This window comes from Panulirus ornatus, chromosome 62 (genome assembly GCF_036320965.1).
Source record: "Panulirus ornatus isolate Po-2019 chromosome 62, ASM3632096v1, whole genome shotgun sequence".
In the NCBI taxonomy this organism is placed as follows: Eukaryota; Metazoa; Arthropoda; class Malacostraca; order Decapoda; family Palinuridae; genus Panulirus; species Panulirus ornatus.
Window position 1 is genome coordinate 7754839 of NC_092285.1, and position 17039 is coordinate 7771877.

The 17039-nt window shown below is 43.0% G+C and overlaps 1 protein-coding gene across 4 annotated transcripts in view; it reads right to left on the reverse strand.

Moving 5' to 3' along the window:
* Positions 1 to 17039, reverse strand: part of LOC139745765 (sialin-like) — a 135529-nt gene that overhangs the window by 18642 nt on the left and 99848 nt on the right. For 2 of the 4 annotated variants that reach the window (XM_071656299.1, XM_071656297.1), the window contains exons 2-5: positions 13974 to 14132; positions 12532 to 12731; positions 11391 to 11624; positions 292 to 379 (exon numbers count right to left, since the gene is read on the reverse strand). In XM_071656299.1, coding sequence (XP_071512400.1) covers positions 292 to 379; positions 11391 to 11624; positions 12532 to 12731; positions 13974 to 14124 — 673 coding nt within the window. In that variant the 5' untranslated portion in view covers positions 14125 to 14132. Of the gene's footprint in view, positions 1 to 291; positions 380 to 11390; positions 11625 to 12531; positions 12738 to 13973; positions 14133 to 17039 lie in introns of all 4 variants that reach the window. The other 2 variants (XM_071656295.1, XM_071656298.1) reach the window with 1 other exon arrangement.

Consider the following 17039-nt stretch of genomic DNA (forward strand, 5'->3'; position numbering starts at 1 on the left):
TTAGCATACTGCTCTCCCTGGCTTACCACCAACACCATCCTCCCTAACTTAGCATACTGTTCTCCCTGACTTACCACCTACACCACCTTCCCTAACTTAGCATACTGCTCTCCCTGACTTACCACCTACACCACCTTCCCTAACCTAGCATACTGCTCTCCCTGGCTTACCACCAACACCACCCTCCCTAACTTAGCATACTGCTCTCCCTGACTTACCACCTACACCACCGTCCCTAACTTGCCCCCACCCACCACAATAACGTCCCTAACTTTTCTCCCTGCACCTCACCTGAAAAGACGATGGTGTTATATCTGCTTCTCTCAATGGGCGGGATCCAGGTGGCCAACATGGAGTTTATCGCTGGGAAGACCACACCCTAAAAACATATAATAACCGCTCAATAACTATACATATATACATATATTATACTTTGTCGCTGTCTCTCGCATTAGCGAGGTAGCGCAAGGAAACAGACGAAAGAATGGCCCAACCCACCCACATACACATGTATATACATACAGATATACATATACACACATGTACATAATTCACACTTGCTGCATTCATTTATATATATATATATATATATATATATTTCAAACTATTTGCCATTTCCCGCATTAGCAAAGTAGCGTTAAGAGGACTGGGCCTCTGAGGGAATATCCTCACCTGGCCCCCTTCTCTGTTCCTTCTTTTGGAAAAATAATAAAAACAACAAGAGGGGAGGATTTCCAGCCCCCCGGCGGACAAACACTGGGTTACACAAATTTCTGCTAAACGAATAAGGTTGTATCACTATTATAGTTTTCCCACACTACCCTTAACACCACCTGGGCTCTGCATTCATGGCTGGCATACCACATTGCTCTAGGTGCTATGTGAGGAGTTTATTACTGAGTGATATTAAACCAACCTACGCCAGTCATCATAGCGAAGGTGTTATAGAGAATAGGACGAGTGTGTATGTGTGTGTGTGTGTGGGTGGGGGAGGTACTCGTCTAACCCCCTTCCCTTAACACCTCGAATACCCCCCCTCTAGACCACTCTCTCTCTCTCTCTCTCTCTCTCTCTCTCTCTCTCTCTCTCTCTCTCTCTCTCTCTCTCTCTCTCTCCACCCCAATATCGCAGTATCTGCCTCCCCATTTCCGTCTTCACCCCTCACCATCCACCACTCTCTCTCTCTCTCTCTCTCTCTCTCTCTCTCTCTCTCTCTCTCTCTCTCTCTCTCTCTCCCAATATCGCAGTATCTGCCTCCCCATTTCCGTCTTCACCCCTCACCATCCACCACTCTCTCTCTCTCTCTCTCTCTCTCTCTCTCTCTCTCTCTCTCTCTCTCTCTCTCTCTCTCTCTCTCTCAATATCGCAGTATCTGCCTTCCCATTTCCGTCTTCACCCCTCACCATCCACCTCTCTCTCTCTCTCTCTCTCTCTCTCTCTCTCTCTCTCTCTCTCTCTCTCTCTCTCTCTCCACCCCAATATCGCAGTATCTGCCTCCCCATTTCCGTCTTCACCCCCCACCATCCATTGTCTATATTTGATTTTGTCGTATTCTAATTACGTACATAAATACATTAGTAACAACATGTAATACAGTTATTGTGTGTGAACGTGAAAACCAGTGTACGTCCAGCGACCATGAAAGCAACAGGTAATCCCCTTGTTCATTTGTTCTGTTACGTTTTTAAGTAAGAAATATATACCTTAATATGATATCCACAGTCCCCCCATATCCCATTCTCTGAGGTATGAGGTACCTCCATACAGAGGCTACATACAACTCTAGCGACAATATGTTCTGGTTCGAATATTATTACATCTATATCCATGATGGAATAGTGAAAGTAAAGCCGACTGCGTTGTGTCGCAATGTCATATAATCAATAGTGAGGTTGACACGACATGTGTAACGTAAACATTTAATTTTCAATGCACACACACACGGCCTTACGAAGCGAGTTGTGCGCGCGCACACACACGGCCTTACGAAGTGAGTTGTGTGCGCGCACACACACACGGCCTTACGAAGTGAGTTGTGTGCGCGCACACACACACACGGCCTTACGAAGTGAGTTGTGTGCGCGCACACACACATGGCCTTAAGAAGCGAGTTGTGTGCGCGCACACACACACGGCCTTAAGAAGCGAGTTGTGTGCGCGCACACACACACGGCCTTACGAAGTGAGTTGTGTGCGTGCACACACACACGGCCTTAAGAAGCGAGTTGTGTGCGCGCACACACACACGGCCTTACGAAGTGAGTTGTGTGCGTGCACACACACACGGCCTTACGAAGTGAGTTGTGTGCGTGCACACACACACGGCCTTAAGAAGCGAGTTGTTTGCGCGCACACACACACGGCCTTACGAAGTGAGTTGTGTGCGCGCACACACACACGGCCTTAAGAAGCGAGTTGTGTGCGCGCACACACACACGGCCTTACGAAGTGAGTTGTGTGCGCGCACACACACACGGCCTTACGAAGTGAGTTGTGTGCGCGCACACACACAGGGCCTTACGAAGTGAGCTGTGTGCGCGCACACACACACGGCCTTACGAAGCGAGTTGTGTGCGCAAGCACACATCGTGGGCATGGTTGTGTCAAGGATGAGGGACGTAGAACACGGCCTTACGAAGCGAGTTGTGTGCGCGCGCATACATCGTGGGCATGGCTGAGTTAAGGGATGAGGGACGTAGACCACAGCCTTCCACCACCACCTCCATCGGCTCTTTTGTGATATATCAATCGACCTGAAAACACAATGGTATGCTCCCGGAGGTTACCTCTGCCACAATAGTTTGGGCGGATCCTGCACACACACACACACACACACACACACACACACACACACACACCAGGGGATTTCAATACAGACGGTCACAGCGAAAGGTGTATGTAAGGAGGGAGTCGCTGAACGTTTGTTGTGTCGTCGGACTGACGCCCTTCGGGCTCTACACCGCCACCGACAGGAGGGAAGGAAGGTGGTATATGTGGATGAGACGTGGTTTACCACCAACATGGGCCACAGTTGGGAGTGGGTAAATACCACACAGGTTCCAACACCACGTACAGGCACCACCTGGTGAAGGGGAGCGATTTGTAGTGATCGCAGATGGCACAGACGAAGGCTTTGTTGATGACGGCATGAGGAAACGAATGCCGAACGGTTCCTGTCAGCCATGACTGACAACGAAGCTCCTTCCTTCCGTCACACTGACACCAGAGCCATCGGTTCTTGTGCTGACGGAGGAGAGTCGGTTCCCTCCACACAGCCACCACCAGGGAAGGTGGACCTCATCAGGTAGCTGGAACAGCGCAAGATTTCCACCTCCACCTCCTGCTGTCACCACTCGTCCTTGAGCTGCTGCACTCGTCCTTGAGCTGCTACACTCGTCCTTGAGCTGTCACCACTCGTCCTTGAGCTGCTACACTCGTCCTTGAGCTGCTACACTCGTCCTTGAGCTGTCACCACTCGTCCTTGAGCTGCTGCACTCGTCCTTGAGCTGCTACACTCGTCCTTGAGCTGTCACCAAGTCCTTGAGCTGCTACACTCGTCCTTGAGCTGCTGCACTCGTCCTTGAGCTGTCACCACTCGTCCTTGAGCTGCTACACTCGTCCTTGAGCTGCTGCACTCGTCCTTGAGCTGCTACACTCGTCCTTGAGCTGCTGCACTCGTCCTTGAGCTGCTACACTCGTCCTTGAGCTGTCACCACTCGTCCTTGAGCTGCTACACTCGTCCTTGAGCTGCTACACTCGTCCTTGAGCTGTCACCACTCGTCCTTGAGCTGCTGCACTCGTCCTTGAGCTGCTACACTCGTCCTTGAGCTGTCACCAAGTCCTTGAGCTGCTACACTCGTCCTTGAGCTGCTGCACTCGTCCTTGAGCTGTCACCACTCGTCCTTGAGCTGCTACACTCGTCCTTGAGCTGCTGCACTCGTCCTTGAGCTGCTACACTCGTCCTTGAGCTGCTGCACTCGTCCTTGAGCTGCTGCACTCGTCCTTGAGCTGTCACCACTCGTCCTTGAGCTGCTACACTCGTCCTTGAGCTGCTACACTCGTCCTTGAGCTGCTGTCACCACTCGTCCTTGAGCTGCTGCACTCGTCCTTGAGCTGTCACCACTCGTCCTTGAGCTGTCACCACTCGTCCTTGAGCTGCTACACTCGTCCTTGAGCTGCTGTCACCACTCGTCCTTGAGCTGCTGCAGGTCCTGTGCCAGCAGAACCGTCCACACCTCCAGTATAACACAGACAACACCATCCTTATGCGAGCTCATCACCATCGAGCAAGTATGGGGATCTATGAAGCGTCATGCGCTCTCTCTCTTTCTCTCTCTCTCACACACACACACACACACACACACACACACACACACACACAGACACACACACACACATTCTCCATCGGTTGACCCGGACGGATGTCAAGGCAAGGTTGGAAGACGCCTGGCAACTAACTGGTACACACACAAGGACGCGTGGGGGGGGTTGGGAGCTCTTCAGCACTCACGTCACTTCGAAGAAGAATACTGGAGGACTTGACAACATACACGAGGGATGCGAACCCGTTACACGAGGGATGCGAACCCGGTGTTATTATTAACATAATCGCCACCAGTGATGATGAAAACGATGACCATTTTCTCTGAGAGTGATTACGAATAAATTTGGTTTTCCCATGTTGTCAACATAGTGTCCACTGGGTTGACCATAAGGACTGTAAAATCGACCTTGTACAGACTACATGTATGTAAATATGCTCTCGTTCAGTCATTATCGACGTAAAATACATCTTGCGTCGATGGAATTGCACCACACTGATGGTTCATAATTACACATACACAGCCTACGTAACATTCCATTATAATTATATGCTAAAGTTATGTGGGAAAGAGGGAAGGGGACACGAGGGTGGGTGAGGAGGAGTTTGGTGGAAATGGGGAGGGATAACGAGGGAGAGAGAAGGAGAAGTAGGAGAAGGAGGAGGAGAAATTGGGAGGGTGTTGGATGTTTGGGCCACACTTTCCTTCGAAAGCGTCAATATGACTAACCCAGCTTTGTCATATCTTTTTCTTTTCTTTTCACGAGTCAACAACTCCTCCTCACATAACACATCATAGAGCAATGTGGTATGTGTCAGCCATACACTTGGCCCGGGCGGTAGAAGATAAGTGTGGTGAAATAGCGTCACGATACAGTGAATCTTTTATGAGATATTTGCGAAAAAAACAAGTTACCATAGAAGCAGACCTAACATGAATAAACACCATAAAGAGTAAATATGAATATCTACGAGGTATTTCCAATATGGTCTCTAATATATTGAGGTATCTTAACTTTCCGTTTATCTATTCCCGACTAAGAATTCAAGTGTGATGAAACGTGGCAGTGCATTTCCGCAGACATTTTACTGCCAAAGGAAAAAAAAAAAAATAAATATATATATATATATATATATATATATATATATATATATATATATATATATATATTTTTATATATATATATATATATATATATATATATATATATATATATATTTATTTTATATATATATATATATATATATATATATATATATATATATATATATATATATATATATATATATATATATATATCTATTTATATATATATATATATATATATATATATATATATATATATATATATATATCTATTTATATATATATATATATATATATATATATATATATATATATATATATATATATATATATATATATATATATATATATATTATTTTGCTTTGTCGCTGTCTCCCGCGTTTGCGAGGTAGCGCAAGGAAACAGACGAAAGAAATGGCCCAACCCACCCCCATACACATGTATATACACACACGTCCACACACGCAAATATACATACCTATACATCTCAATGTACACAAATATATACACACACAGACATATACATATATACACATGTACATAATTCATACTGTCTGCCTTTATTTATTCCCATCGCCACCTCGCCACACATGGAATAACATCCCCCTCCCCCCTCATGTGTGCGAGGTAGCGCTAGGAAAAGACAACAAAGGCCCCATTCGTTCACACTCAGTCTCTAGCTGTCATGTAATAATGCCCGAAACCACAGCTCCCTTTCCACATCCAGGCCCCACACAACTTTCCATGGTTTACCCCAGACGCTTTACATGCCCTGATTCAATCGATTGACAGCACGTCGACCCCGGTATACCACATCGATCCAATTCACTCTATTCCTTGCCCGCCTTTCACCCTCCTGCATGTTCAGGCCCCCATCACTCAAAATCTTTTTCACTCCATCTTTCCACCTTCAATTTGGTCTCCCACTTCTCCTCGTTCCCTCCATCTCCGACACATATATCCTCTTGGTCAATCTTTCCTCACTCATTCTCTCCATGTGCCCAAACCATTTCAAAACACCCTCTTCTGCTCTCTCAACCACGCTCTTTTTATTTCCACACATCTCTCTTACCCTTACATTACTTACTCGATCAAACCACCTCATACCACATATTGTCCTCAAACATCTCATTTCCAGCACATCCACCGTCCTGCGCACAACTCTATCCATAGCCCACGCCTCGCAACCATACAGCATTGTTGGAACCACTATTCCTTCAAACATACCCATTTTTGCTTTCCGAGATAAAGTTCTCGACTTCCAAACATTCTTCAAGGCTCCCAGGATTTTCGCCCCCTCTCCCACCCTATGATTCACTTCCGCTTCCATGGTTCCATCCGCTGCCAGATCCACTCCCAGATATCTAAAACACTTTACTTCCTCCAGTTTTTCTCCATTCAAACTTACCTCCCAATTGACTTGACCCTCAACCCTACTGTACCTAATAACCTTGCTCTTATTCACATTTACTCTTAACTTTCTTCTTTCACACACTTTACCAAACTCAGTCACCAGCTTCTGCAGTTTCTCACATGAATCAGCCACCAGCGCTGTATCATCAGCGAACAACAACTGACTCACTTCCCAAGCTCTCTCATCCCCAACAGACTGCATACTTGCCCCTCTTTCCAAAACTCTTACATTCACCTCCCTAACAACCCCATCCATAAACAAATTAAACAACCATGGAGACATCACATACCCCTGCCGCAAACCTACATTCTCTGAGAACCAATCACTTTCCTCTCTTCCTACACGTACACATGCCTTACATCCTCGATAAAAACTTTTCACTGCTTCTAACAACTTGCCTCCCACACCATATATTCTTAGTACCTTCCACAGAGCATCTCTATCAACTCTATCATATGCCTTCCCCAAATCCATAAATGCTACATACAAATCCATTTGCTTTTCTAAGTATTTCTCACATACATTCTTCAAAGCAAACACCTGATCCACACATCCTCTACCACTTCTGAAACCACACTGTACATGCCCTCACCCTCTCAATCAATACCCTCCCATATAATTTACCAGGAATACTCAACAAACTTATACCTCTGAAATTTGAGCACTCACTCTTATCCCCTTTGCCTTTGTACAATGGCACTATGCAAGCATTCCGCCAATCCTCAGGCACCTCACCATGAATCATACATACATTAAATAACCTTACCAACCAGTCAACAATACAGTCACCCCCTTTTCAATATATATATATATATATATATATATATATATATATATATATATATATATATATATATATATATATATATATATATTCTTATGAGCTCACGAGGAAAATGAAACACGATAAGTTTACAAGTGCACTTTCGCGTAATAATCACATCATCAGGGGAGACACAAGAGAGAAATATGACAGTCCGTTGATATACAACGAAGAGACGTAGCTAAGACGCCATTTGTATATCAACTGACTGTTATATTTCTCTCTTGTGTCTCCCCTGATGATGTGATTATTACACGAAAGTGCACTTGGGAACTTATCGTGTTTCATTTTCCCCGTGAGCTCATAGGAATATACTTGATCACGTGCAAAATTGGGATCCTTTCCAATATATATATATATATATATATATATATATATATATATATATATATATATATATATATATATTTTTTTTTTTTTTTTTTTTTTTTATACTTTGTCGCTGTCTCCCGCGTTTGCGAGGTAGCGCAAGGAAACAGACGAAAGAAATGGCCCAACCCCCCCCCCCCCCCATACACATGTACATACACACATCCACACACGCAAATATACATACCTACACAGCTTTCCATGGTTTACCCCAGACGCTTCACATGCCTTGATTCAATCCACTGACAGCACGTCAACCCCTGTATACCACATCGCTCCAATTCACTCTATTCCTTGCCCTCCTTTCACCCTCCTGCATGTTCAGGCCCCGATCACACAAAATCTTTTTCACTCCATCTTTCCACCTCCAATTTGGTCTCCCTCTTCTCCTCGTTCCCTCCACCTCCGACACATATATCCTCTTGGTCAATCTTTCCTCACTCATTCTCTCCATGTGCCCAAACCATTTCAAAACACCCTCTTCTGCTCTCTCAACCACGCTCTTTTTATTTCCACACATCTCTCTTACCCTTACGTTACTTACTCGATCAAACCACCTCACACCACACATTGTCCTCAGACATCTCATTTCCAGCACATCCATCCTCCTGCGCACAACTCTATCCATGGCCCGCGCCTCGCAACCGTACAGCATTGTTGGAACCACTATTCCTTCAAACATACCCATTTTTGCTTTCCGAGATAATGTTCTCGACTTCCACACATTTTTCAAGGCTCCCAAAATTTTCGCCCCCTCCCCCACCCTATGATCCACTTCCGCTTCCATGGTTCCATCCGCTGACAGATCCACTCCCAGATATCTAAAACACTTCACTTCCTCCAGTTTTTCTCCATTCAAACTCACCTCCCAATTGACTTGACCCTCAACCCTACTGTACCTAATAACCTTGCTCTTATTCACATTTACTCTTAACTTTCTTCTCCCACACACTTTACCAAACTCAGTCACCAGCTTCTGCAGTTTCTCACATGAATCAGCCACCAGCGCTGTATCATCAGCGAACAACAACTGACTCACTTCCCAAGCTCTCTCATCCCCAACAGACTTCATACTTGCCCCTCTTTCCAGGACTCTTGCATTTACCTCCCTAACAACCCCATCCATAAACAAATTAAACAACCATGGAGACATCACACACCCCTGCCGCAAACCTACATTCACTGAGAACCAATCACTTTCCTCTCTTCCTACACGTACACATGCCTTACATCCTCGCCCTGGAGCAACTTTGATGCACTAATCATGTCACACACCTTTGGAAAACTGCAACATGACGTGTACTCATCGAAAAGGCGTTAATGAAGGAAAAGCCATGGAAATGCATTAAAAGTTATTGGTGAGCGATTTAAAAAACAAGAAAAGATTCAATATCCTCTCTTAATATAAATAGGTACAAGCTGAACACGATTTCATCATTCATTCACGTCAGAGACGATTTCATCATTCATTCACGTCACCACTCTTCAAAATAAGTAATTGAAGTATTGGAAGGATATATAGCTATTATCAGCCCCTATTATCTTCATTCTACACATTCAGGGCTGTATCTATTAGATTTACGAGTGAAGGTTGGGTCAAATACTCATCATCTACACCAATCTGTGTCTGTGACACAAGGTTGGGTCAAATACTCATCATCTACACCAATTTATCTGTGTCTGTGGCACCTTTACCCCTAAGGTCATTCATTGGCAAATCACCGATATAATCATCTATAAACATTTGACCTCACGAATCATCAAATTTTCCAAAACTGGAACTCATTTCTCACATGATTCCATTACACCACTCTTCTTCCTCTCTTATGTTCAAGTTTAATGCTCTTCTTTCTCTCTAATGTTCAAATTTAATGCTCGTTTTTCTCTCTTATGTTCAAGTTTAAACTTTTTTCTTCATTTCTGGTCACCTTTGAGGTTCCTTACACAATTCTTTTGACGTGAGTGAATGAAAACTCCTTTTTTTTTCCCCTCCTTCACATTATCAAAATCTGCTACCTTAAAAATAGATATTTTCCTTGTCAATCCGAACATAATAACACCATTTATCTTATCGGCGCAGCTTATCCGAACATAATAACACCATCTATCTTATCGGCGCAGCTTATCCGAACATAATAACACCATCTATCTTATCGGCGCAGCTAATCCGAACATAATAACACCATCTATCTTATCGGGGCAGCTTATCCGAACATAATAACACCATTTATCTGATCGGCGCAGCTAATCCGAACATAATAACACCATCTATCTTATCGGCGCAGCTTATCCGAACATAATAACACCATTTATCTTATCGGCGCAGCTTATCTTGATAGCCTATAGCGCAGCTAATCTTGATAGCCTATAGCGCAGCTTATCTTGATAGCCTATAGCGCAGCTTATCTTGATAGCCTATAGCCAAGCTAATCTTGATAGCCTATAGCGCAGCTTATCTTGATAGCCTATAGCGCAGCTTATCTTGATAGCCTATAGCGCAGCTTATCTTGATAGCCTATAGCGCAGCTTATCTTCATAGCCTATAGCCAAGCTAATCTTGATAGCCTATAGCGCAGCTTATCTTGATAGCCTATAGCGCAGCTTATCTTGATAGCCTATAGCGCAGCTTATCTTGATAGCCTATAGCGCAGCTAATCTTGATAGCCTATAGCGCAGCTTATCTTGATAGCCTATAGCGCAGCTTATCTTGATAGCCTATAGCGCAGCTTATCTTGATAGCCTATAGCGCAGCTAATCTTGATAGCCTATAGCGCAGCTTATCTTGATAGCCTATAGCGCAGCTTATCTTGATAGCCTATAGCGCAGCTTATCTTGATAGCCTATAGCGCAGCTTATCTTGATAGCCTATAGCGCAGCTTATCTTCATAGCCTATAGCCAACTAATCTTGATAGCCTATAGCGCAGCTTATCTTGATAGCCTACAGCGCAGCTTATCTTGATAGCCTATAGCGCAGCTTATCTTGATAGCCTATAGCGCAGCTTATCTTGATAGCCTATAGCGCAGCTTATCTTCATAGCCTATAGCGCAGCTTATCTTGATAGCCTATAGCGCAGCTTATCTTGATAGCCTATAGCGCAGCTTATCTTGATAGCCTATAGCGCAGCTTATCTTGATAGCCTATAGCGCAGCTTATCTTGATAGCCTATAGCGCAGCTTATCTTCATAGCCTATAGCCAAGCTAATCTTGATAGCCTATAGCGCACTTATCTTGATAGCCTACAGCGCAGCTTATCTTCATAGCCTATAGCGCAGCTTATCTTGATAGCCTATAGCGTAGCTTATCTTCATAGCCTATAGCCAAGCGTAGGGAGAGAGAACCTGTTTACACACATTTCTCTCGTTCGTCCAACTCACCTGCACTAGGCCCTCGCCGACCCTGGCGGCGATAAGGAGCTCGGTAGAGGTCCTGGCGCTGATGGGGGTCAGCACCGTCAGGAGGGCGGACAAGACAATACCCAGGCCGAAGACCAGCTTCCCGCCCAGGTACTCAGCGGCCCGCCCGCCGACGATGTTGGTACAGCTGTAACCCCAGAAGAAGGAGGCTAGGATCACTCCCTGAATGGATTCTTCCCACTCGAACTCGCCCTCCTGAAATATCATTCATTTATAATGAACGAAAGATCCGTCTAAATTTATATTTTTTTATTATTTTTTTTTTTTTTTAATTCAGATCACTTTTGAAAAAGATATTTGCATGTTTTTTTGGTCACGTATGCCACAAAGTTGGTTTCTCCGGCTGGGTATGAAGTATTATATATATATATATATATATATATATATATATATATATATATATATATATAGATAGATATATATATATATATATATATATATCATACTTAGTCGCTGTCTCCCGCGTTAGCGAGGTAGCGCAAGGCAACTGACGAAAGAATGGCCCAACCTTTTATAGTCGCCTCTTACGACATGCTGGGCTATATATATATATATATATATATATATATATATATATATATATATATATATATATATATATATATATATATAACTACACAGCATCACATCTGTTCCCTGCCAAATATACAACGCAACCATTCATAAACACATCACTAATAATGGACGCCACTTTTAAGTGTTACAAAACCAAAAAAGAAACAAAGATAATGGACGCCACTTTTAAGTGTTACAAAACCAAAAAAGAAACAAAGATAATGGACGCCACTTTTAAGTGTTAGAAACCAAAAAAGAAACAAAGATAATGGACGCCACTTTTAAGCGTTAGAAACCAAAAAAGAAACAAAGATAATGGACGCCACTTTTAAGTGTTACAAAACCAAAAAAGAAACAAAGATAATGGACGCCACTTTTAAGTGTTACAAACCAAAAAAGAAACAAAGATAATGGACGCCACTTTTAAGTGTTACAAAACCAAAAAAGAAACAAAGATAATGGACGCCACTTTTAAGTGTTACAAAACCAAAAAAGAAACAAAAAAAATGGGAAGGTGATTCGCGTGGATTCCATTTTTGCTCCTCACCAAATGGTCGCTGACGCCAGCATCGGCCACCTTCGGGTCTGGGCAGACGTTGGTCATGGCGTGGGTCTTGTTGCTGGCCTCCGACCTGGAGCCGACCATGGCCACGATGGCAATGGAGAGGATCACCCGCATGGCGTACATGAGGGCGATGCCGATGAGCGCTAGGATCGCTAGAGTGTAGCGCACTTGCCAGCAACCTCCTGTCGCTAAGGGGGGAAAAAAAACTCGCTTCGTTGACTTCATTTTTTGGTAAACAAATCTAAAACCGATCCACTTATACTATTACACGGTAATTTTAAAACTTCTCCACTGACTAATTTTTATAAATTTAAAGCCTCTCTACTAATTTTATGAACTCAAAACGACTCCACTAATTTTATAAATCTAAAGCCTCTCCACTAATTTTGTGAACTTAAAAACGGCTCCACTGACTAATTTTATAAATCTAAAGCCTCTCTACTAATTTGATGAACTTAAAAACCTCTCCACTGACTAATTTTATAAATTTAAAGCCTCTCAACTGACTAATTTCATAAATTTATAACCGCTTAACTGACTAATTTCATGAATTTAAAACCGCTCAACTGACTAATTTTAAAAATTTAAACCCGCGCCACCGACTAATTTCATGAATTTAAAACCGCTCAACTTACTAAGTTCATAAATTTAAAACCGCTCCACTCACTAATTTCATAAATTCAAACCCACGCCACCGACTAATTTTGTAAATTTAAACCCCCTCCACTGACCAAATTTTACAAGGAAATTTCAATTCTAAAAATTTCAATATAAAATTTTACAAGGAAATTTCAATTTTAAAAATTTCAATATAAAATTTTACGAGGAAATTTCAATTCTGAAAATTTCAATATAAAATTTTACAAGGAAATTTCAATTTTAAAAATTTCAATATAAAATTTTACGAGGAAATTTCAATTCTAAAAATTTCAATATAAAATTTGACAAGGAAATGTCAATTTCAAAAATTTCAATATAAAATTTGACGAGGGAATTTCAATTTCAAAAATTTCAATACAAAATTTTACGAGGAAATTTCAATTTCAAAAATTTCAATATAAAATTTGACAAGGAAATTTCAATTTTAAAAATTTCAATATAAAATTTGACAAGGAAATTTCAATTTTAAAAATTTCAATATAAAATCTTACAAGGAAATTTCACTTTTAAAAATTTCAATAAAAAATTTGACAAGGAAATTTCAATTTCAAAAATTTCAATATAAAATTTTACGGGGAAATTTCAATTTCAAAAATTTCAATATAAAATTTTACGAGGAAATTTCAATTCTAAAAATTTCAATATAAAATTTTACGGGGAAATTTCAATTCTAAAAATTTCAATATAAAATCGAATCATTTCAGGCCAATCAATATCATCCAAATATCATCTAAATATCTAAACAGAAGAAGATCGGCACTCACCTTGCTGACCTCCATCCCCAGTACCAATGGGGTCGAGGGTCAGCGATTTGGACAGAGGCTCTGAGGCCGGGTAGGCGTTCTCCTTCGCCTTGTGTTCGCCCACGACGTCCCCATTGGAGCTGCCGAGGGGTGGGGTATCCACCTGGGTCATTTCACCTCCTGCAGGAGGACGAGAAAAACTTGGGTCATTTCACCTGCTGCAGGAGGAGGAGGACGAGAAAAGCTTGGGTCATTTCACCTGCTGCAGGAGGAGGACGAGAAAAACTTGGGTCATTTCGCCTCCTGCAGGAGGAGGAGGACGAGAAAAACTTGGGTCATTTCACCTGCTGCAGGAGGAGGAGGAAAACTTGGGTCATTTCACCTGCTGGAGGAGGAGGAGGAAAACTTGGGTCATTTCACCTGCTACAGGAGGAGGACGAGAAAAACTTGGGTCATTTCACCTGCTGCAGGAGAGAGGAGAGAGGAGGGAGGAGGAGGGAGGAAGGGTAGAGGGGTTAAAAGCCATTTATTTGTTCGCCTCAAAGAGAGGCCTCGACCCAAAAGGCGTTCGCCATATGTATTCTCTCTCTCTCTCTCTCTCTCTCTCTCTCTCTCTCTCTCTCTCTCTCTCTCTCTCTCTCTCTCTCTCCTTCAGGCCTCGACCCAAAAGGCGTTCGCCTCTCTCTCTCTCTCTCTCTCTCTCTCTCTCTCTCTCTCTCTCTCTCTCTCTCTCTCCTTCAGGCCTCGACCCAAAAGGCGTTCGCCTCTCTCTCTCTCTCTCTCTCTCTCTCTCTCTCTCTCTCTCTCTCTCTCTCTCTCTCCTTCAGGCCTCGACCCAAAAGGCGTTCGCCTCTCTCTCTCTCTCTCTCTCTCTCTCTCTCTCTCTCTCTCTCTCTCTCTCTCTCTCTCTCTCCTTCAGGCCTCGACCCAAAAGGCGTTCGCCTCTCTCTCTCTCTCTCTCTCTCTCTCTCTCTCTCTCTCTCTCTCTCTCTCTCTCTCTCTCTCTCCTTGAGGCCTCGACCCAAAAGGCGTTCGCTTCTCTCTCTCTCTCTCTCTCTCTCTCTCTCTCTCTCTCTCTCTCTCTCTCTCTCTCTCTCTCTCTCTCTCTCGACGCTTACAGAACAGAGACGCCACAGGAATCTCTCGTCTCTATCTCTATTCAGAATAGAGACCCAGAGGCCCTTTTAGTCTCCATAGAAATCTCTCGTTTCTATCTCTAAAAGAAGAAGAAGAAGAAGAAGAAGAAGAAGGAGAAGAAGGAGAGAGAGAGAGAGAGAGAGAGAGAGAGAGAGAGAGAGAGAGAGAGAGAGAGAGAGAGCATCGAAATATCTCTCTCTCCCTCTTACACGAATATCAGTAGTTCATGTGTCTCTCTATCTCTCTGTATCTCTTCCACACCACAGAACTCGTGCACACAATCTACTCTCTCAATTTCGAACGAGAAAATGCGCAGATAACAGGCAACTGATATCCCCCCCTTCCCCTTCCACCTCCCCTTCCTTCCCTTCCCCTCCCCTTCCACACACACCCCGCTTCCCAGACGAGAGATGCGAATAACTCGTCACTTCAATCGATATGGAGATCTCACAGGAATTCGGTCAACACAGCCCTTCGGCAAATGGCGTCTCGTCGTCCTTGAAGTGAGAGAGAGAGACCCTTTGGGGGGTGGGGGGGCTGTCAGGGGGGCCTGTCTGGGGGGGCCTGTCAGGGGGGGGCTGTCATGGGGGGGGCCTGTCATGTCACGTGTGTCATGACCAAAGTCAGTGGCTCTGGTGTGGCATAAAGTGCCAACCCGTGGTAGACTGCCTGCGCCACTGAGTCTGGGGGAGGGAGAGGAGGAGTGTCTTCCCCCAGAGATGGTCCCACCACAACCCCCTGATAGCTTCATCAGGCCTGTCACTCAGGGGGCGGGGGCATACGTGGTCACAGCTGCCGTCCGCCTACCCGTGCCCAGGATCGAACCCCGGCCAGGTCATCCACGCTCACCACAATCACACACCGAGGCACCGACCACAGCCAGCCTGCCTTCAGATACAAAAGATATCTTTCTATCCACAATGATACAAGAGATATCTTTCATTCTATCCACAATGAGACAGGAGATATCTTTCTTTCTATCCACAATGATACAAGAGATATCTTTCTTTCTATCCACAATGATACAAGAGATATCTTTCTTTCTATTCACAATGATACAAGAGATATCTTTCTTTCTATCCACAATGATACAAGAGATATCTTTCTTTCTATCCAAAATGATACAAGAGATATCTTTCTTTCTATCCACAATGATACAAGAGATATCTTTCTTTCTATCCACAATGATACAAGAGATATCTTTCTATCCACAATGATACAAGAGATATCTTTCTTTCTATCCACAATGATACAAGAGATATCTTTCTTTCTATCCACAATGATACAAGAGATATCTTTTTTTTTATCCACAATGATACAAAAGATATCTTTCTTTCTATCCTGAATGATACAAGAGATATCTTTCTATCCACAATGAGACAAGAGATATCTTTCTTTCTATCCATAATGATACAAGAGATATCTTTCTTTCTATCCATAATGATACAAGAGATATCTTTCTATCCTTAATGAGAAAACAGATATCTTTCTATCCATAATGATACAAGATATCTTTCTTTCTATCCACAATGATACAAGAGATATCTTTCTTTCTATCCACAATGATACAAGAGATATCTTTCTTTCTATCCACAATGATACAAGAGATATCTTTCTTTCTATCCATAATGATACAAGATATCTTTCTTTCTATCCACAATGATACAAGAGATATCTTTCTTTCTATCCACAATGAGACAAGAGATATCTTTCTTTCTATCCACAATGATACAAGAGATCTCTTTCTATCCACAATGAGACAAGAGATATCTTTCTTTTTATCCACAATGATACAAGAGATATCTTTCTTTCTATCCTCAATGATACAAGAGATATCTTTCTATCCACAATGAGACAAGAGATATCTTTCTTTCTATCCATAATGATACAAGAGATATCTTTCTTTCTATCCACAATGATACGAGAGATATCTTTCTTTCTATCCACAAT